The sequence below is a fragment of the Hyperolius riggenbachi genome, chromosome 12 (assembly GCF_040937935.1).
Source record: "Hyperolius riggenbachi isolate aHypRig1 chromosome 12, aHypRig1.pri, whole genome shotgun sequence".
NCBI classification, from domain to species: Eukaryota; Metazoa; Chordata; class Amphibia; order Anura; family Hyperoliidae; genus Hyperolius; species Hyperolius riggenbachi.
This window is the reverse complement of record NC_090657.1, coordinates 103,611,240-103,634,873: the sequence shown is the minus strand read 5'-3', so window position 1 is coordinate 103,634,873 and position 23,634 is coordinate 103,611,240. Positions and strand designations below refer to the sequence as shown.

Here is a 23,634-nt window from a genome sequence, read left to right as displayed (position 1 = left end):
TACCCAAACAATAGTTTTCTCTTCATACATTGGAAGACAAAGAGCTCGAGTGGGGACAGGATTTCCTCACTTGTTTTTATACTGTGGTTGCTGGTCTTGCAACCCACCTTTGTGAGTACCTCATCACTTGGTATTTATCCAGACCTTGACATTAACCACTTGCCGATCGCCTTAAGCCGATGGGCGGCGGCAAGGGCTGGGCCCAAACGACCGCAATACGCCCATCGGCGGCGGCGGGCGTGGTTATGCGGCGATCGCATCATTCGTGAAGCGATCAGCCGCCGGTGACAGGCTCCGCCCCCCCCTCGCACTGTAACCTGCCGGCCGTTTGGAAGCGACGGCGGGTTACTAGCACCCGGATCGCCGCTGAGAATATGTATAGTAGGCTTTGTAATGTATACAAAGCCTATTATACAGGCTGCCTCCTGCCCTGGTGGTCCCAGTGTCCGAGGGACCACCAGGGCAGGCTGCAGCCACCCTAGTCTGCACCAAACACACTGATCCTGCCCCCCCTTCCCCCTGATCGCCCAGAGCACCCCTCAGACCCCTCCCCCCCTGCCCACCCCCCAGACCACTGTTTGCACCCAATCACCCCCCTAATCACCCATCAATCACTCCCTGTCACTATCTGTCAACGCTATTTTTTTTTAACCATAAACTGCCCCCTGCTCCCTCCTGATCACTAGTGTTGGGCGAACACCTAGATGTTCGGGTTCGCGAACGTTCGCCGAACATCGCCGCAATGTTCGGGTGTTTGCGCCGAACTCCGAACATAATGGAAGTCAATGGGGACCCGAACTTTCGTGCTTTGTAAAGCTTCCTTACATGCTACATACCCCAAATTAGCAGGGTATGTGCACCTTGGGAGTGGGTACAAGAGGGGAAAAAAATATTTGAAAAAGAGCTTATAGTTTTTGAGAAAATTGATTTAAATGTGGAAATTGTCATGTTTCTTTGCACAGGTAACATGCTTTTTTTCGCCATGCAGTCATAAATGTAATACAGAGAAGAGGTTCCAGGAAGAGGGACCGGTAACGCTAACCCAGCACCAGCAGCAGCAGACGTGATGGAACAGGAGGAGGCGCAGGAGGAGAAGGCCACGCTTTGTGAGACACAACAACCCAGGCCTTGCATGAGGACAAGAAGCGTGCGGATAGCATGCTTTGTACCGCCATGCAGTCATAAATGTAATAAAGATAAGTGGTTCAATAAACAGGGACCACGCGGCAACGCTAACCCAGCAGCAGCAGACGTGATGGAACAGGAGGAGGCGCAGGAGGAGAAGGCCATGCTTTTTGAGACACAACAACCCAGGCCTTGCATGAGGACAAAAAGCGTGCGGATATAGCAGCAATGCTTTTTGCCGCCATGCAGTCATAAATGTAATACAGATGAGAGGTTCAATAAACAGGGACCGGAAACGCTACACCATCGCAGATGTTGATTGGTCATGTTACTTGGTTGGGGTCCTGGAGTGTTGCGTAGTCATTTCCAATCCAGGATTGATTCATTTTAATTTGAGTCAGACGGTCTGCATTTTCTGTGGAGAGGCGGACACGCCGATCTGTGACGATGCCTCCGGCAGCACTGAAACAGCGTTCCGACATAACGCTGGCTGCCGGGCAAGCCAGCACCTCTATTGCGTACATTGCCAGTTCGTGCCAGGTGTCTTGCTTCGATACCCAATAGTTGAAGGGTGCAGATGGATTGTTCGACACAGCTACGTCATCTGACATGTAGTCCTTGACCATCTTCTCCAGGCGATCGGTGTTGGAGGTGGATCTGCACGCTTGCTGTTCAGTGGGCTGCTGCTGCATGGGTGTCAGAAAATTTTCCCACTCCAAGGACACTGCCGATACCATTCCCTTTTGGGCACTAGCTGCGGCTTGCGTTGTTTGCTGCCCTCCTGGTCGTCCTGGGTTTGCGGAAGTCAGTCTGTCGGCGTACAACTGGCTAGAGGAGGGGGAGGATGTCAATCTCCTCTCTAAAGTCTCCACAAGGGCCTGCTGGTATTCTTCCATTTTGACCTGTCTGACTCTTTCTTCAAGCAGTTTTGGAACATTGTGTTTGTACCGTGGATCCAGAAGGGTATAAACCCAGTAATTGGTGTTGTCCAGAATGCGCACAATGCGTGGGTCACGTTCAATGCAGTCTAGCATGAATTGAGCCATGTGTGCCAGAGTCCTACCAGAATCCTCATCATCCTCTTGTGAGCGTTGTGATAGTTGTTGTGATGCATCATAGTCGTCACCTTCCTCCTGGTCTGCTTCTGCTGACCATTCGCGCTGAATTGTGGAAGTCCAACGTGCACCGCTCTGGCCCTCGTCAGTGGTGGCATGAAATTCCTGCTCCAACTCCAGCTGTTCCTCCTCCTCTTCTTCGTCATAGCTGCTGGGGCCAGCGTTCCCTGAGGCGGAGGGCCTGATGTTGGTACCATCACGCTGATCGTTTTCTCCTTCAGATTCCCCCAGTTGCATCATGACAGCTGTTTCCTTGATTTTCAACATTGACCTCTTCAGTAAACACAGCAGTGGTATGGTAATGCTGACTGAAGAGTTGTCACTGCTCACAAGCAACGTAGATTGCTCAAAATTTTGGAGGACTTGGCAGAGGTCCAACATGTTGGCCCAATCGGATCCACAGAAGCTTGGCAGCTGTCCGGATGCGCCTCGGTACTGCGCCGTCATGTACTGGACCACTGCACTCTTCTGCTCACAAAAGCGGGCTAGCATGTGCAGCGTAGAATTCCAGCGCGTAGGGACATCACACAGCAAGCGATGGTGGGGGAGATTGAAGCGCTCCTGCATCTTGGCGAGTGCCCCCGAAGCAGTACTGGAATTTCTACAATGTTTGGCCACTCGACGCACCTTCAACAGAAGATCGGCCACGTCTGGGTATGTCCTCAGGAACCGCTGAACTACTAGGTTCATCACGTGCGCCAGACAAGGGATGTGTGTCAGCTTAGCCAACCTTAAAGCGCGAATGAGATTACTCCCATTATCACACACAACCATGCCCGGTTACAGGTCCAGCGGTGCCAGCCACAAATCCGTCTGTTCCTTTATTCCCTTCCAAATTTCCTCCCCTGTGTGCTGCTTATCCCCAAGGCAGATCAGCTTCAGCAACGCTTGTTGACGCATGCCAACAGCTGTGCTGCACTGCTTCCACGATCCTACTGCTGCTGGGTTAGCGTTTCCGGATGAGGTACAGCTTTGAGATGCGTTGGAGGAGAAGGAGTCAGAGAGGTAGGTGCTGCTGTTGTTATCCAGTGGGAGGGACGGCGGTGCAGCTGTTTGCGGCGTGGGCAACACCCGTGCCGTAGCAGGTGAGGAATCGCTGCCAGGCTCCACAAGGTTCACCCAGTGCGCGGTAAGGGAGATGTATCGACTCTGGCCGAACGCACTCGTCCAGGTGTCAGTGGTGAGGTGAACCTTGCAGGCAACGGCATTCTTCAAGCTTCGGGTTATTTTGCTGACCACGTGCTCATGCAACTCAGGCACTGCAGAGCGCGCAAAGTGGTAGCGGCTGGGAACTACGTAACGTGGGATGGCCACTGGCATCATGCCCTTGAAGCTGTTTGTCTCCACCACTCGATATGGCAGCATTTCGCAGGCCAGAAGCTTGGCTATGCTGGCTGTTACTGCCACGGTCCGGGGGTCATTTGCTGGCAATTTCCTCTTGCGCTCAAACATCTCCGACACAGACAACTGAACCGTAGCGCTGCACACGGAAGGGCTGTTGGTTGTTGTGTTTGATGAATACTGGGAGACCTCAAGAGCACTACTCTGGAAAGTGACAGTGTCAGCGTCGTCTGATGTTTGTGAATGTTGTGAACCACGCAATGGCTGGGCTACTGCTGCTGCTGAGGCGGGTCTGGTGGTGAGTCTGGTGAACCCAAGGGAGGCAGTGTTGCTGGTACCCTGTCCTGCCGCGTTTGCCCACAGAGTGGGATGTTTGGATAGCATGTGGCGGCTCATGCTGGTGGTGGAGAGGTTGTTAATACTTTTCCCCCTGCTCAGGCGGGTCTTGCACACCTTGCAAATCGCCATGGTAACATCCTCAGTGCAGTCTTCAAAGAAAGCCCAGACTTTGGAGCACCTGCCTTGCTGGCGATTTCTGTTTGCTCCTCTTTTGCCTCTCACTTTAACTTCCACGCTTGTGGTGCCTGAAATTGCGTGCCGCCTACCTTGTGGCACAAGGCGAACTCGTGCAGCAGTGGGTTCTTCAACAGACTCATCTGTGCTGCTGCTACGACGGCGATGTTCTCGTTCACAAACAAAATCTGGGTCTCTGTCCACATTGTCCATACCCTCCTCTTCCATCTCCTGAAACTCGTCATATGTCATTGTGGGGGGCCGCCGCCGTGGAGTAGAGCTCCCCAGAACAACCTCTGCGCAGCTCACTCCAACGTCGTCTTCCAGATCTTGTCGGCCGACCTCCTGCAATTGCAACCCCTTCTGCCCAACTTGCTCTGGGATTTGGGTTTCCGAGTCCTCCTCGGACTCGCCTTGTATTTCAGTGCGCAGTGCATTTCCCACAGTTAATGGTTGTGAATCCGGGCACAACATTTCTGGCTGTTCCTCCATTGACCTTTGAAAGGTGGAAGTTTGTTGGGCTGGGAATAGCTCCTGCGAATACCCCATTGTGTCCTGAGGTAATTCATCGGACTGGTTATCTGGCAGTTGTGTGCGTGGTGTCACTGCCGGTTGTGTCAGCTTTGTGCCCACTGGCTCCTTGTAACTGGCTGAGGACTCGGACCTCGTGCGTGATGTGCTGGTGCTGCTTAACCCACTGCTGGACGCTTGAGAGGTCATCCAAGTAATTATCTGGTCCTGTTCTTTTGGATTTGTGAGGGTTGTTGTCCTGGACAACATGGGCGGTATTGAGTGGGTTTTCTTGGGTGCTCCCCTGTGGCCTGTACGTGAACAGTCAGGGGAAACACCTCTTCCCTTGCCCCTCCCTCTTTCACCGTATTTCTTCCTCATTTCACTTATCCTTACAGTACACGCTGACTGGCAGCAGTACAGTGGCAGTACAGAAATGCTATACAGTACCACTATTCCCAGCAGCGACACAGAGCACAATGCTATACAGTGGCGGGTGAGCGGTGTACTACTATTCCCAGCAGACACAGAGTGGCAGTAAACAGAATGCTATATAGTGTGGCTGAGCGAGCGGAGTACTACTATTCCCAGCAGACACAGAACAGTAAACAGAATGCTATATAGTGTGGCTGAGCGAGGTACACAGAGTGGCAGTAAACAGAATGCTATATAGTGTGGCTGAGCGAGCGGTGTACTACTATTCCCAGCAGACACAGAACAGTAAACAGAATGCTATATAGTGTGGCTGAGCGGTGTACCACTATTCCCAGCAGCGACACACAGCACAATGCTATACAGTGGCGGGTGAGCGGTGTACCACTATTCCCAGCAGTGACACAGAGCACAATGCTATACAGTGGCGGGTGAGCGGTGTACTACTATTCCCAGAAGACACAGAGTGGCAGTAAACAGAATGCTATATAGTGTGGCTGAGCGAGGTACACAGAGTGGCAGTAAACAGAATGCTATATAGTGTGGCTGAGCGAGCGGTGTACTACTATTCCCAGCAGACACAGAACAGTAAACAGAATGCTATATAGTGTGGCTGAGCGGTGTACCACTATTCCCAGCAGCGACACAGAGCACAATGCTATACAGTGGCGGGTGAGCGGTGTACCACTATTCCCAGCAGCGACACAGAGCACAATGCTATACAGTGGCGGGTGAGCGGTGTACCACTATTCCCAGCAGCGACACAGAGCACAATGCTATACAGTGGCGGGTGAGCGGTGTACCACTATTCCCAGAAGACACAGAGTGGCAGTAAACAGAATGCTATATAGTGTGGCTGAGCGAGGTACACAGAGTGGCAGTAAACAGAATGCTGAGCGAGCGGTGTACTACTATTCCCAGCAGCGACACAATGACTGGGGGGACCCTGGCTAGCGTGGCTGGAGCGCGAACTACCCTGCCTGCCTACCCAAAGCTAAACCCACAGACAAATGGCGGAAATATGACGTGGTTCGGGTATTTATTTACCCGAACCACGGGACAGTTCGGCCATTCAGAGCGCGTTCGGGTCCGAACCACGTGACCCGTTCGGCCAATCACACCGCTAGCCGAACGTTCGGCCATGCCCTCTTAGTTCGGCCATGCGGCCGAACGGTTTGGCCGAACACCGAACAGGGTGATGTTCTGCAGAACCCGAACAGTGGCGAACACTGTTCGCCCAACACTACTGATCACCCCCCCACCACTCAGATTCTTCCCAGACCCCCCCCCCCTGTGTACTGTATACCTACGGTATATCCCCCCTGTAATAACCCACTGATCACCCGTCAATCACCCCCTGTCACTGCCACCTATCAATCAGCCCCTAACCTGCCCCTTGCGGGCAATCTGATCACCCACACCATCAGATCGCCTGCAGATTCGACGTCGGATCACCTCCCAAGTGCATTGTTTACATCTTTTCTCTCCTCTAAACAGCCACTAATTACCCATCAATCCCACCCTATTACCACCTGTCACTGTTACCCATCAGATTAGACCCTAATCTGCCCCTTGCGGGCACCCAATCACCCACCCACCCACATGCTCAGATTGCCCTCAGACCCCCCCTTATCAATTCGCCAGTGCATTATTTACATCTGTTGTTCCCTGTAATAACCCACTGATCACCTGTCAATCGCCTATCAATCACCCCCTGTCACTGCCACCCATCAATCAGCCCCTAACCTGCCCCTTGCGGGCAATCTGATCACCCACACCATCAGATCGCCCGCAGACCCGCCGTCAGATCACCTCCCAAGTGCATTGTTTACATCTGTTCTCTCCTCTAAACACCCACTAATTACCCATCAATCACCCCCTGTCACCACCTGCCACTGCTACCCATCAGATTAGACCCATATCTGACCCTAGGGCACCCAATCACGCACCCACACCCTCAGAACGACCTCAGACCCCCCCCCCCCCCGTTTACTGTATACATCTATTCTCCCCTGTAATCACCCGTCATTCACCTGTCATTCACCCGTCAATCACCACCTGTCACTGCCACTTATCAGATCAGACCCTAACCTGCCTCTTACGGGCATCTGATCACCCTCCAACACCATCAGATTGCCCCAGACCTACCCTCAGATCACCTCCAAAGTGCATTGTTTACATCTGTTCTGCCATCTAATCACTCACTGAACCCCCATCAATCACCCATCAATCAGCCCCTGTCACTGCTACCCATCAGATTAGACCCCTATCTGCCCCTAGGGCACCCAATCACCCGCCCACACCCTCAGAACGCCCTCAGACCCCAGCCCTGATCACCTCGCCAGTGCATTGCTTGCATCTATTTCCCCCCTCTAATCACACCTTGAGACACCCATCAATCACCACCTGTCACCCCCTAGCACACCTACCCATCAGATCACGCCCTAATTTGCCCCGTGTGGGCTCCTGATCACTCGGCCAAACCCTCAGATCCCCCTCAAACCCCCTTCCGATCACCTCCCCAGCGCATTGATTGCATCTATTTTCCCCTCTAACCACCCCCTGAGACACCCATCAATCACCTCCTGTCACCCCCCTAGCACTCCTATCCATCAGATCAGGCCCAATACAACCTGTCATCTAAGAGGCCACCCTGCTTATGACCGGTTCCACAAAATTCGTGACAAAAAATAAAATCTGCTATGAACTCACCATACTCCTAACAGAATGCCTTGGGGTGCCTTCTTTCTAAAATGGGGTTACTTGTTGGGTTCCTATACTGCCCTGGCATTTTAGGGGCCCTAAACCGTGAGGAGTAGTCTAGAATCCAAATGCCTCAAAATGACCTGTGAATAGGACGTTAGGCCCCTTAGCGCACCTAGGTTGCAAAAAAGTGCCACACGTGTTTTGGGGTGTATTTTTATACATACCCATGCTGGGTGGGAGAAATCTATTTACAGAGATATTTCTCCCACCCAGCATGGGTATGTGTAAAAATGCACCCCAAAACACATTATACTACTTCTCCTGAGTACGGCAGTACCACATGTGTGACACTTTTTTGCAACCTAGGTGCGCTAAGGGGCCTAACATCCTATTCACAGGTCATTTTGAGGCATTTGGATTCTAGACTACTACTCACGGTTTAGGGCCCCTAAAATGCCAGGGATTTTATTTTTTGTCACAAGTTAGCGGAAAATGACACTTTGTGAAAAAAAAAAACCAATTAAAATCAATTTCCGCTAACTTGTGACAAAAAAGAAAATCTTCTATGAACTCACCATACTCCTAACGGAATACCTTGGGGTTTCTTCTTTCTAAAATGGGGTCATTTGTGGGGTTCCTATACTGCCCTGGCATTTTAGGGGCCCTAAACCGTGAGGAGTAGTCTTGAAACCAAATGTTGCAAAATGACCTGTGAAATCCTAAAGGTACTCATTGGACTTTGGGCCCCTTAGCGCAGTTAGGGTGCAAAAAAGTGCCACACATGTGGTATCGCCGTACTCAGGAGAAGTAGTATAATGTGTTTTGGGGTGTAATTTTTTACACATACCCATGCTGAGTGGGAGAAATATCTCTGTAAATAAACAATTGTGTGTAAAAAAAAAAAAATTAAAAAAATTGTCATTTACAGAGATATTTCTCCCACCCAGCATGGGTATGTGTAAAAATACACCCCAAAACACATTATACTACTTCTCCTGAGTATGGCAATACCACATGTGTGGCACTTTTTTGCAGCCTAACTGCACTAAGGGGCCCAAAGTCCAATGAGCACCGTTAGGCTTTACAGGGGTGCTTACATTTAGGCACCCCCCAAAATGCCAGGACAGTGAACACACCCCACAAATGACCCCATTTTGGAAAGTAGACACTTCAAGGTATTCAGAGAGGAGCATAGCAGTCCATGGCAGATTTCATTTTTTTTTTTTTTGTCGCAAGTTAGAAGAAATGGAAACTTTTTTTTTTTTTTTTTTTTTGTCACAGTGTCATTTTCCGCTAACGTGTGACAAAAAATAAAATCTTCTATGAACTCACCATGCCTCTCAGTGAATACTTTGGGATGTCTTCTTTCCAAAATGGGTTCATTTGGGGGGTATTTATACTATCCTGGAATTTTAGCACCAAGTCAGAGATGCTTCAAAATGGGAAAATTCACTTTTGGCACCATAGTTTGTAAACGCTATAACTTTTACCCAAACCAATAAATATACACTGAATAGATTTTTTTTAATCAAAGACATGTAGCACAATAAATTTGGACAAAAATGTATAAGAAATTTTACTTTTATTTGAAAAATGTCAGCACAGAAAGTAAAAAATGCAAAAATGCAGCAGCAATCAAATCGCACCAAAAGAAAGCTGTATTAGTGACAAGAAAAGGAGGTAAAATTCATTTAGGTGGTAAGTTGTAGAGATGTCGCGAGCCTCCGATTTTCGGTTCGGTTTGCGGAAAGTTGCGGAAAAAAGTTTGCGAACCGCAATAGATGGGGATGCAAAATTTTCAAAAATTTCTACTGGCTGGAATAATGTTAGAAAACATGTTTCAAGGGTTCTAATACCTGCCCCTCCCTCCACCCTCCTCCATCTACCGGAGGGAGGAGGGTCTCATCTGCCAGGGAATTCCAGTATTTCAAAAACCAGCTAACATACCGTGGCTGGGGATTGAACCCAGGTATCAGTGTATGGTAGGTAACTAACATATCCATTATACCACCAACACTTCTAGCTGGAGCTAGCTGAAGCTAGCCTAGCATGTACAATTTATGCTCAGTCCAAAAGAAAAATAACATTTATATCACACTTTTCTCCTGGCGGACTCAAAGCGCCAGAGCTGCAGCCACTAGGGCACACTCTATAGGCAGTAGCAGTGTTAGGAAGACTTGCCTAAGGTCTCCTACTGAATAGGTGCTGACTTACTGAGCAGACAGAGCCGTGATTCGAACCCTGGTCTCCTGTGTCAGAGGCAGAGCCCTTAACCATTACACCATCCAGCCACTGCTTAAGGATATGTAGCACCATCCAGCCACTGCTTAAGGATATGTAGCATGGCCTTGCCTTTCGTGTTCAACAGTTGGGAGGGAGGAGGGAGGTGGGAAGCAGCTGTCCCTTAACTAATTAGTGTAGGCAGACAAGTGAGTCAAATAGTATAAGGACCTTGCTTGGAGGAGGGAGGGGGGGCGGGCCTCCAGCAGTGAGAGCAGTGTGTTTGGCAATAATGTGCCTGCTGACTGTGATGTAGAGGGTCAAAGTTTTGCTCAATAGAGCTTTATGGAGCGAATCGAACTTCCGCGAAAGTTCGCCTGGTGCAGGCGAACGCGAACCCCCAAAGTTCGCCTGGAACCGTTCGCAAGCGAACTGTTCGCGATATCTCTAGTAGGTTGTATGACCGAGCAATAAACCGTGAAAGCTGCAGTGATCTGAATGGAGAAAAAGGCTCTGGTCCTTAAGGGGCGAAAAGACTGTGGTCCTCAAGTGGTTAATTTAAAACACCATAAGGGGCTCCTGGTCTCTCTCTGTGTTTTCCTGTATCCGTAGGAAGTCTTGGGACTCCTCTAGACCAGTGTTTCTCAACATTTTACTGGTATGTACCCCTTTTAAAACCCTGTACTCACCAAGTAACCCCCAGCATAGTAAACCTTATCACAAGTACCCCTTGACAAATATATATTTGATCGTAGTACAAGAAAATTGGTTCTAAACACTTTCCAAGCATTTACTATTGCTTTTAATTAGCAAAAATATTAATTTGGTATTGTTTAAATAAGATGTATCATTTTCTTTAACTCAAAATTTGTTATTATTGGTAAAGTTTATCAAGCCGAGTACCCCCTGGAACCATCAGACGTACCCCCTGGGGTACGCGTACCACATGTTGAGAACCTAGGCTCTAGACTACACAACTCCTCACAATGGAAGGGGATGGACTGTTCTGCTTTAAGCTGGGCTATTTACAAAATAAGGTATGCACACCTAATATATCAATACAGTGAGCCGATATTAACAAATATTGGGTGCTGAGTATATAAACCGAGCCCTCATGGCCCTACACAGTCCAATTAAAATATAAATAACTCGCACACCATGCAAGGAATTGATGCAAAAAGGATATGTATTACAAAATGGTCATAACAGCAAATAACACTTGGTTACATCAGACATTACACCACAGAAAATGACAGTGACACTAGAACTCTGTAGTCAATGCACAATATCAGACATAGTTATGCATATCAAGCAGTAAGCAAACCTGTTGTGTACAAAACAACATTCAGGCTAAACAGCACACAGCATAAGAGCAACATCAGCCCTAGGGCTTAAGACAAATGCAAAGTCAATACATCAACTCCATAATATGGATATACCCTGACAGCGCGCTGTTTCGCTATCACCCTTCGTCAGAGGGTATATGCCAGTCTGCTTCCTCCAGTCGCTGCACAATAGTGTGCCAGTGTCAAGTTTTAAATACCTGCTTCAATGAAAACGCCCGTTCTGGACACCTGGGCGTGCCCCTCTGACGCTCAGGAGGCCGTGCGGCGATCGCCGCACTCCGCCCGACGTCACTTCCGCTCCCAGGCACCCTCGCTCTCAGCCCAGCCAGGTACACGGGGTGACAAGCCATCCCCAATATGGCCGCCGCGCATGCGCGAGCGGGAGACCTGGGTCGGGACATCGCTATCAGTGGCAAAAGCAAACTAGCAAATAAGCAGTGAATGAGCGATATACAGTCCATAAACGGGTCTTGATCATGTTTGTAGTCTGGTGTCCAGGAAACAGGGCTTCTCATGCAGGAATTAACATAATATCTAGAAAAAATAGTAAAAACAATAATTAGTTACTGCAACCAGAGCAGCATCACATCCGTAAATCTATTAAAGGGGAAGGATCAGTTAAAATCAGTTTAGTCAAAAAGTAGAAAAGTGTAAAAGTCAAGATCCAAGATCTCTCATTAATCAACCAATAGCCTCACCACTATCTCAGAAAGGGTGATAGGTCCACCTCCTCGTTCATACCACCTGGTACTTTACTGTTAAGCTTGTAGATCCAATATAGCTCCCTTTGAAGCAATTTCTGCTCCAGGTCACCTCCCCTAAATGATGGTGTCACTGTCGCCTCCTCTATCACCCTAAACCTCAGTTGCGTCACATTGTGTCCTGCCTCAAAAAAATGTCGTGCTACTGGAGAATCCATCTCGCCACAGCGTATGTTGCTGCGGTGCTCACTAATCCTGGTTCTAACATCTCTAGTCGTCTGCCCCACATATAACTTTCCACATGGGCAAAAGAGACAGTACACTACGTTCTTAGTTGAGCAATTAGCAAAGCCTCTTAACGTGAACCGTTCCCCTGTAAAAGGATGTGGAAAGGAAGGCCCTCTCTGAACATAACTGCATTGGGCACAATGGCCACATGGAAACATACCAGTTGGTCTGGGTAAGCTGCTGAGCCAGTTATCTTGACCTCGGGTTTGGGTGCTGATGTTCCTAGCATGCACCAGGGAGTCACGCAAGTTCCTAGAGCGTCGGAATGCGCATATAGGTTGGTTACATCTCTAGTCGTCTGCCCTACATATAACTTTCCACATGGGCAAAAGAGACAGTACACTACGTTCTTAGTTGAGCAATTAGCAAAGCCTCTTAACGTGAACCGTTAAGCAACTCCCACTCTACAGTCAGTAAGGAGCTTTTGGACGCTGTCCGGTAGGAACGTTCAATATTTTTAATGGAAAAAGTATAGACGTGCAGTGCTTGAAAACACTGCGCATTGCCAATGAATGCAAATTTACTATCATTTCAAAAGACGGGAGGCTGCACAAGGGCCTTAACCAAAACCGCATTCGGGATTTTTTTTTGTATGAATGGTAGAAGATATGAAAATGCCTTCAAATAACGCTTTTCACAAAAACAATAGCAATCAACAGAATTTGTGTATGAAGTGGGTGCAGGTCTATACTGAATCTGGTATGAGAAATGTTCATCATTCATATTCTGACTGCTCATTTCACTGGGCTCAGCTTTAGTAGAAACATTTCCCATAACACAACAGTCTGTTATTCAGTTAGCACATGCTGCCAACAGACAATTTGATTTGGAGGCCGTTTTATCTTTTCATTCAGAAATAATACGGTTGAGATTCGTGATACCTTAAAGTAGAAAAAAAAAACTAATTTCTTTGTAATTCTGCTTCTTAAATAGGATCACCATGCCAGCCTACACCAGTGACAAGGGAATGATGACGGCGGACAGATATTCCGTCTTTATCCGGGGAAAATTGGAAAGAGGTAATTAGATCATATGCGGTCACAGTCATATCTTCCTAAGATAAATGAACCCAAATACGGTGTTTGTGTAACACATGCTACGCAAGTGAGGTGATGCAAGATGGAAAAAAATAGATAATCAAATATATTGTAGATGTCACTAGCCAGGGGGTATGTTTATACACTTCCTTTTTGTGACAATGTAATGTAATAAGTCTATTTTTGGCATAATTTACTGAACTTGGTGTTTGTGGTTTCTTTTCCCCAAATTTCCACGTAAAGAACCGTAAATTAAACTAAAGTCAAAATTTAAGCACCGAGTATCTGGCACCTTTAAGTTCTCTTCTCAAGAGGATGGACAATCGTGGATAAACATCAAACTTGTTTTTTGCTTGCTGAGAGCTGAAAATGTTACTTATTGATGAGGTGTGAGAAAACTGGAGAAAGGGTAACTGAAAGGCAGCCTTACCATGAAACCACCTGAATCATATCTAGGGAGTGGTGTCGGTGAGCAGCTCAATCTAAATAGCTGAGAGTTCCATGGAGTGCTAATATGTGGTCCAGTGGCAGTTTCTCTCCTGTTCTGCACTTAAGCCTATTACCGTGTAATCTGATTTCAGTTCTTGATTTGGTAACCGCCTATTTGGGGTTTGTTATGACACCTCATGGACAGCGGAGATTCACCGATATGATAGCTTCAGGCAGATGTGTGTATCTTGATAATCCCATCTACTTTTATTAGAGTAGGGGTGTCAAACTCAATCCCGTAAAGGTCCAAAACCTACAACATAGTCTTAAGTCGTGGGACAAATTGTTTATTAAGATGTAACATTTATTGAACCATTTCAAACTAAGTGATGTAATTATAATGACCGTGAGGGTCCTGCTCCTCCCCTTCTGCAGAGTAGTGCAGTCGAGCAGTTTAATATTTTCCTGCTCCAGTACTGCTTTGAGTCTCCTCTGATCTTCCTGACAGCCACAAGCTCAGTGCAGCATACCTTTGTCTCCTGAGGCATGTCACATGATCAAGAGAAGGAAGTATGGAAGCACGGAGCATTTGACTGCCAGGAAGATTAGAAGAGGTAATGTATCGCTGCAGCAGACAAACATTACACTGCTCTACTGCAGTACCCTGCTATGTGTGGAGATGGGGAAGGTGTGTGTATGATTTACCAGTTACCGGGAGAGCTTGGATCCAAGGAGGGGACCCATGCTAATTTTGCTTAGGTGGACCCGTGGGTTATTGCTGCACCATGGCTTAAACTGACAATGTTTTATTCAGAAGCACTGTCACTGGTGTGCTCCTTAGGACCGGAAGGCAGTGCGCGGTCTTTCTTTTGCTGCTTACAATGATGGACACTGGAAGCTCTCGAGGGCCACATAAAATGATACTGATATTTTACTACAGCTAATCCTAACCCTATTCTCACACAGAAACCTCCCTTTACTGATGCCTTACCCTAAACTCCCCCACCACATGCCTAACCGAACACCCCCCCCCCCCCACGCTGCAGAAGTTCAGATAGGCACTGTGTAAGTCTAACTGGATATGTTAATACGTTCTTTGTTTAAGCGGCGGGTGTGCGCGCCACTCCCGCTCTTACCCAGCGGAATTTCTGTGTCGGTGAATGGGGAAGGGAAGCAAGGCTTCCCCGAACCATTCACAGTCCCTGTAATGAATGGACATGACCCCAATCAGGGGCCGTATCCATCCATAACAACATAACAAGAGTTAATGTTAATTCCTTCCTGGTAAATCAGGATTGTGTTTCTAGCGCCACCTTGTGGCGAAAAGGTAAATTACAGACACAACACGTTTAATAAAATGAATCCCTTCCAAAACCCCCACCCCAGTTACCAAGCAAACACGTTAAGAAAATAAAAAAATGTAAAAAAAAAACCAAAACAAATAGTTGTCTTAGGCACTCAGCTTTTTTTAATATGCATGTCATGAGGGTGTTTTACTGTTATTTTAGTACATGAGTGCTTGCAATTGACGGGACACAAAAAAAAACCCAAAAAGAACACAATACACCTTAATGTCCAAATAATTTATCGTTGGCATACATTGTACTAATGGGAAAATAAAAAAGATGGGTTTTATTTATAGTAGCATTGCAGTTTTTAAAACTATATGGGATGGAATTGAAAAAAATGTGTATTTTTTTTCTTTTTTCTCCCTTGTATTTGCCTATAAAATGCATTGATAATAAAGTAATTATTGAAAACTAGTATTACTCACAAAAAGCCTAATTTCTGACGAAAAAGACAAGATATAGATTACGTGTGAGAAGCATTGATAAAGTTATGGCCAAATGAATGGGAGGAGTCCTGACAGGTAAAAATGTCTTTTGGCGTTAACTTTTATAGATGTCCTTTAACCAATTCAGCTTACAGGCCATTTTACCTTAACTAAAATTCTAAATGTCACATATATTTCCAGTAATTACCAGCAGATAGCAATACAAAGGTTTTTTTTTTTTTCATCTTTTCCTGTATTATCACACACGCACACGGACACGCACACGCACACGGACACGCACACGCACACCCTTAAAAGTCCCCCCATTACACCTAACCTTAAAAGACCCGCCCCCAAGTGATGCCTAACATTAACCACGCCCCCCACAAAATGCCAAATATTGGGGTCTGCGAAAGTTTGGGTGCTGTCATAGGCGCCATAATAATATTGGTTACTAAGTGAAATTTGGGCGCCTGATCAAATGGTGTGTGACGGAGCCACCCACTATTCAAACTGCGGCTACAAATAGCAGGTGCAAGTGTCTATGGCGTCGCTTAAACTTCTGCAGCACCTCTGGTGCCCAAATTTCCTGTTTCCTCCTAAACTATGTAGTTTCAAATGCAAAAAAATGCTTAAAGTGAACCTCCGGACTAAAAATCGACTCAGCAGCACTGAAAAGGCTTGGTGTTTCTTTAACAGTTTCACAGCATCAGAACTTTGTTTCTCTTTTACAAGCCTCACTTTTAGCTGCACAGAAGAAAACTGCCCAGGCAGTTTTCCCCTTATGCTGTGCAAAGCATGATGGGATTTCTGATGTTGTTCTCGTTCTGCTGTTTTGGTGAATTTTTTTTTTTTTAACATTTTGAATTTGACATTTGAAGCCTAGCGTGTGCAGCTGGGAGGGGTAATCAGGACACAGGACAGTTGGAACTGTGTCTCCTGCTCCTTGTCACCTCCTTTCAACCAAAAAGATGGCTGCCCCCATGAATCACAAACATTTGCCTGTTCTTTTAAAACAGGGTGGGTAAAAGATTGTATTACCTATCTATTCTAATTAACATAACTAATGTAACTTAATAACAGTATGTTTGTTTAGGCTGAAGTTCCCCTTTAAGACCAGTACACTGGAATTCACAATATTAAGGCTTGCAAATTTAGTGATTAGTATTAATTTGAATTCTTGTTTAGTATGTTCCATTTTTTCCCCACCGTTCCTTTTCAACTGCATCCAAAAATTCGCGAAACGAAAATTACTGAAAAGTTGCAGAGCTTTCGGCTTCATCCTGCGCCCCAATTTGCCAACACCATTTTTCAATGTAATCCCCTTTTGGGCGGGGGAAATGGGTTGGGGTAGTGAGTACAGAATGTTGAGTTTTTTGGTAGCTGCACTACTTGTTATAGAGCAGTGTTTCTCAACATTTTATTGGTATGTATGTACCCCTTTTAAATCCCTGTACTCACCAAGTACCCCCTGGCATAGTAAACATTATCACAAGTACCCCTTGACAAATATATTTTTAATCATAGTACATAATTGGTTCTAAACTATTTCCAAGCATTCATTATTGCTTTTAATTAGCTAAAATACTAATTTGGTGTTGTTTATGTAGGATTTATCATAATCTAAAACTCTAAATTTGTTATACTTAGTTAATTATATCAAGCCCGAGTACCCCCTTGAACTATCAGAAGTACCTCCTGTGGTATGCGTACCACACGTTGAGAACCTAGGTTATAGAGGATGTTATCTTCTGATCAAACTTGGAAAATAGTGGTAAAACTTGTTATAGGGCAGTGATAGGCAAACTTGGCTCTCCAGCTGTTAAGAAACTACAAGCCCCACAATGCATTGCAGGGGTCTGACAGGCACAGTCATGATTCATAATGGCAAATGCATTGTGGGACTTGTAGTTCCTTAACAGCTGGAGAGCCAAGTTTGCCGATCGCTATTATAGGTGGAGGCAAATGGGGGCTGCCATTTTCTATGAGGAGAAGAAATGGTGATTACACTATTGTTGTTCTTCAGAATGATCATGTGGTTAGCTTTTCTGTCAGATCACTTTCTAATGTCTGTGGGATAACTTGGATCTGCTCCTTTCCTTCAGCCATTAGCTGGTTTTGCATTGGGATCTGAATTGCTACGCAGAACATGTTTCATGTGATTCACAGTCTGGCAGGGGCGATGAGTTCTGTCTGATTCACAAAGTGACTCTTCATCTCATCCCGCATTGATTCTTTACTCTGCCCATATCTTTGTCCTTTACAAGTGCTAATTATAGGGTACAGGCCTAATTATACAAAATGGTTATCTTGCCATTTCAGTGTGCCATCAGACTGGTTAGCATGAAATGGCGTAAAGAAAACCTGTCAGAATCACGAGCAGTAGAAAATTAGCCTATGATGAAAAAGGCAGGAGTACGTTGCATGATAGTCTTTTTATTTACACTTGACAATAATTGTTATAGGATAAGATTTTTGGTAATTGCATTTGCACTCTTTTTTTTTTTGTCAGAGCAAATTGGAATCAGCGCTAAACTGCAAAGCCTGAACATAGAAATACACGGAGGCCGGTCACTGCTTGATGTGAAAATGTGAGTAACCTTAATTATACCATTTATCTGCTTTTTTTTCGTTGTGTATTGCTGCCAGATATTTGGCTGTTTATTACTAGTTTTCATTTGATCTAACAAAGCAAGTGCGCCTCTCAACAGCTAATCCTATAGCAATTATTATCAGTGCAAACAGAGCATCGCATACACCACTCAACCTTTATTGACATTGGAAATGCACTTACATGGCTGCAAAATGAATACTTGGAAAATGATGAAAAAGTCCATAATCAGAGATTGCCTTTGGGGACAAGTGATTTCAAAGCCACATTTTCAGAGATACCGGTTGCTAAAATCCAAGACAAGGTAACATTAAAAATAACTGGGTTGATAAGCTCCCGTACTGGCTAATAAATATTCATTACATCAAAAGACCAGTGAGGAGCATGGGTGTAAATGATAGCCCCCGTGACCCCCACCATTGTGAGGGAGGGGGGGCGTTCCTGTACATAATGCAGAGGGGCAGCAGAGTGTTATACATTACCTCCTTCGGCGGCCCAGGTTCTCTTTTCACTCATCTTCGGTGTTCAATCGCCGTACAGCCAGTTACTATGTGGCTGTACTAGGTGACATGCATGGACGGAAGCTGCATAGTGATTGGTTGCCTGACACTTGCACACTTGCACACTGAAGAGGACCTCTTCCGCCATCAGAAGGAAGTAATGTATAACGCTCCGCTGTCGCTCTGCATTGTGTACAGGAGCGGCCACCTGGGCCCCACGTGACAGTGAAATTATGCCCCTGGTGAGTAGGCCTGTGAGTAGGAGGACCAAGGGCAAGTTAAAGATTTGGTTGGAAAAGTTTGTTTGCTAAACACACACTGTGCATTTGAACTGTGCATGTGTGAGTAAGGTCCACACATGCCCAGTATGTGAGCATAGCTGCCTTCAAAGCAGTTGACCTGGGTTTGATTCCTGGCCAATGTATGCGAGGTTGCTTTTGACATCCTACAAATCCCTAAGCAAGCTCATTTTTCTCTTGGGTATATCACAATGGTACATGTTAGGCTGGCTTCAGCATGTAGTGTTGGTGGTACAGTGGTGAGCATAGCTGCATTCAAAGCAGTTGACCTGGGTTTGATTCCTGGCCAATGTATGTAAGCTGGCTTTTGACATCCTACAAATCTCTAGAAGACAAGAAAGGAGGAGGAAGGAGGAAGGGAGGAGGGTGGAAGGTGCAAGGGGGGGGGGGGGGCTAGAAAGCACAAGAACAAGATTAGCTCTCAAAAGAGCTGTTGTGGGGTGCTATTTTAGGAATAAGAATCAGCCAGGAGCAAGCTAAGAAACTCACAAGAGCCTAACTAATCTTTCTCTATGAGAGTCTGCCAGCAGCTTTCCCTTCACTAATTACTACAGGGACACGAACAAGTATAATGGCCGGCACTGCCTGCCTTATATAAGGGGTGGGGTGGCTCCAGGAGATAGTGTAGCCTGATTGGCTACAACGGGCCTGCTGACTGTGATGTAGAGGGTCAAAGTTGACCCTAATGGTGCACTATGGGGGTGAACCGAACTTCTGGAAAAGTTCGCGTTTGCATGCGATTGCGAACCACCCAAAGCGCGCCTGGAACCGTTCGCCGGCGAACCGTTTGGGCCATCTCTACGGCCCAATACAACACGTCCTGCGGCCCCCAGTATTGGGCTGCGGACTGTGGGTTAGGAACCTCTGAGTTAGAGGATACAGAAAAGCAGGTGGGAGGTGGAGCTGCCAGCTACTTCTGTGGATTTAGATTTCTCAGCACGCATCTTGACGTAGTGGTTTGCACTCTCATTTTGCAGCACTGAGTCCCTGGTTTGAATCCCAGCCAGGGCACTATCTGCATGGAGTGTGTATGTTCTCCTTATGTCTGTGTGTGTTTCCTAGAGGCACTCCGGTTTCCTATCACATCCCAAAAACATACAGATAAGTTAGTTGGCTAAATACTTAGAGGTTTTTGAAAGAAAAAGCTGATTTTTATGAGACTTCAGAGTCTCTAACATCCCGCCCTAACTAAAACGCAGCATCCCCGCGGCTGGACACTAACTAAATCCCCCCAAACTCCCCGGGGCACACTGCTGGGAGCGCTTCAGTGAGAGGCAGAGCTTTCAGCTGCAGCTCTGCCTCTCCACGCGTCTATCAGCTCGGATCGCCGCCTCCGCCCGCCCCTCTCAGTCTTCCTTCACTCAGGGGCGGGGGAGAGGAAATACGCGCTGATTGACGCGTAAGGAGGCAGAGCTGCAGCTGAAAGCTCTTCCTCCTCCAGCAGCAAAATCCACGACCAAGAAAGTCATGGATTTTGCGGGGGAAACGTAGGGGGGAGTTAGGGGGATTTAGTTTGATTTCAGCTGCGGGGATGCGGCGGTTTAGTTAGGGAAATAATGTTACAGAGGTTTTTGAAATAAAAAGCTGATTTTTAGGACACTTCATTGTCTCTTTAAGGATTAGATTGTGAGCCCCTCTAAGCAGGGCCGGTTTAAGCAACAATGGGGCCCAAGGGCAAAATAAACCTGGGGGGCCCCCCCATCATATACCCCGGAACAAAAATCGGCATTAGGGGACCTTTTTTGCAGCTGGTATAGTCAGGGTGTGAAGTCAGTGAAGTCAGACGGTCAGAGCTCCACATTCTGGCTATCCCAGCCTGCATGGGGGACAAGGGGTTAAAAAGTTTCAGGAGGGGGGACCCCACATAATTAAAAAAAAAAAAAAAAAAAAAAAATTCCCACACTCTAAACATAAAAAAAAATTGTATAAATAGGAAAAAATGCCGGGGATCTTCATACAGCCATATTGCGGCTGTATAGCGATCCCTGGCCAAAGCGCTGCGGCTGCGTATAGACCCCCTGGAAACTCCGTCAGGAAATTTATTGCGCTTTCGATTGATGCATGTAAAATTACACTACCGTTAGCTTTGCTACTAAAAGTGACATTTACCGCATTTAAAACTATACTTTTTTCCTTCTAAACTTTAAAATCAATTTTCTCAAAAACTATAATGTCTTTTTGAAAAATTGTTTTTCCCTCTTATTCCTAATTATCTCCTTAACATATCCTGCAAATTTAGGGTTTCTAGCATTTAAGGTGGATTTGTTATTAACCATTAAAGTCGGCAGGTTTTTAAATGTGTTTATTTTTTCCTTTGAAACTTTAAAATCGATTTTCTCAAAAACTATAAGGCCGATTTTGAAAAATCTTTTTTTCCTCTTGTAGCCACTGGGGGCCCCTACAAGCTCTGGGGCAGCTGCCTCCTTTGCCTTAATGGTAGCGCCGGCCCTGCATCTAAGGGACAGTTAAGTGACAAGACAATATACTCTGTACAGCGATGTAGGCGCTATATTATTACTAAATGATAAAAATAATCTTGGTGGTCTATATCTTGTTACACACCAGATAGACTAACCCATAGTTTTAGCAACAACAAAAAAAAAATCACCATAAAAGGTAAATGCTGTACATTGGATGCAAAGCTCAATTCTGTTTTTAGGTTCAATTTAAATGTTCAAAAAGAGAATGTGATGTGTTTAGAGCGCCACATGTGTTTTTGACTGCCAGTAACAGCGAGATGGTTTCAAGAGTACAGTAGGACCTGGTTATCAGTCCCAAGTCTAGGGCCTTTGCCCTTGTAATGTCACACATGATCAATGGGAGGCCTTAAAACATCACAATCTTCTGGGATGACTAAAATCATAGTGTCTGTATGCACCTTGCATTCTAGTTTCCTTTTTTTTTTTTTAGAACAGTTGATAGGACAGTCGTCTGTTCGGATCAGGTACTGTTAATGGTGCCGATCGATAACTATCATATGGTCAATCACGCTGGAGATTGTACCATTAATGAGCACCTTTAATGTTCTGTACATATGATACAAAAATAAAGGCTGCACCAGAGAAGGTTCAGCTTTAAAGTTTAATTACAGTTCCTTTTTTGTTTTGGGTGAAGTGGAAACGTGTGATTGTGTCGGTGTAAAGGTGGCCACACACCATACAATTTGTTTTTGTTTTGTTTTTATTTCTTTTCAATTCAAGGATTACAATAATTTTTTCTGATTAACATTTGAAAAGCCTGACCAATGTACTACACTTGTTCAATTTTTCCCCAATTATGAAAAAAATGATTGAAAACCCTAAGAAAATTGCTTGGGTATATATATTAAGAAAATTACAATCTACCGTACACCATTCAGTTCTCATAAAAATTGATAAGAAAAATCCACCACTCCCGATTGACTTATATCGAATAAAAATGGGAAATCCAATCGAGAAAAAAAAACGTTCCGATTTTTCAGGCAATCCAATCATTTTTTATCAATTGCTGTTAAAGCGGATCACTTTACTGTATCACGTGTTTCCACCTGGGATATCTCCCCAACTTCATGTCCTGATGACATCAAAGGTTTTGCTCTGAGACGATTTCTGGTTTCTTCTCTCTCATTCTGCAAATTTTCAGGAGAATCCACTAAGGACTGCTGACTGTGCCAATGTCAGTGCGAACGCCAGAGCTATTTATAACAGCAGGAACGTTGCTATGGGGTCTGACAGCTTCCAGTTTTTAGAATAGAGAGAATCAACTCCGCACCTGCCTCACGTCAGGCCTGTAAACATCCACACATCACAATGGTAATGGATACCTAAAGAGAGAGGACTATGAAAGGAGCCATGGATGACTTATGCATATTATACAGTGTGTTCCTTTCTCAGCTATTGTGCTGATCCTCTGATGCTAATTCTTGGTGACTCAGTAACCTGCTAGTGGTGCATACTTGCTGGCATATTTTCTTAACAAAAGCAACAGCAGTGACTTACAAATCAACCCCCAGACTAAACATTCATAATATAATGAACATATGTAAAATACTTGACTATCTACTTGAGTCATGTTGATTCTATTGTACATGACATACCTAATGCCTAGGCATTGGGGCCAGGAAATGCGCATCTCTCTCCACAGGGAATACAAGCACAGGTAAAAACCTGACAGGGGTTCTAAACATTTCCGTCTCTACTTAAAACACCTCTGTGGTATTTATAGACAAAAATAACAAAAATAAATAGTGATATACAGTAGACTTCTAGCCTTCTTTGCATATTTTGCATATTCTGGCATATAATTCTTTTTAACCCTTGAAAATCTTCTGAAAAGTCGAGGGTGGTCTTATACGCCAAGTGTCATTGTTGCTGGGTGATACGCGATGCTGATACCCGATGTGTGTATGCGACATGCTGATGTTTAATTACCAGGTGCTGGAGATTCGGTGGTTGCCGCATATGCGGGGGGCAGCTCATTGCTCATGCTGCAAGGTCTGGGACGCCCAGGTTATGGAAGAAAGAGATCGTACTGTGCCCATAAAACACGCCTCTTCCACCCGTCTGGCCTGGCCCATCCTGCTACCGCATGTGCGAGATCTGAGAGGCAGAGGAGGTAAATAGGATACAAGGGCAGGCTAGATGGGTGAAAGAGGTGTGTTTTATGGGCATAGCACAATCTATTTTTCCATACCGCTCTGATAAACAGG

General features: G+C 45.8%; 1 protein-coding gene across 1 annotated transcript in view; it reads left to right on the top strand.

Moving 5' to 3' along the window:
• LOC137540959 (uncharacterized) overlaps positions 1 to 23,634 on the top strand; it is a 204,593-nt gene that overhangs the window by 57,304 nt on the left and 123,655 nt on the right. Inside the window, exons 3-4 of the mRNA XM_068262132.1 lie at positions 13,231 to 13,316; positions 18,050 to 18,128. Of these exons, the coding sequence (XP_068118233.1) occupies positions 13,231 to 13,316; positions 18,050 to 18,128 (165 nt within the window). The remainder of the gene's footprint in view (positions 1 to 13,230; positions 13,317 to 18,049; positions 18,129 to 23,634) is intronic.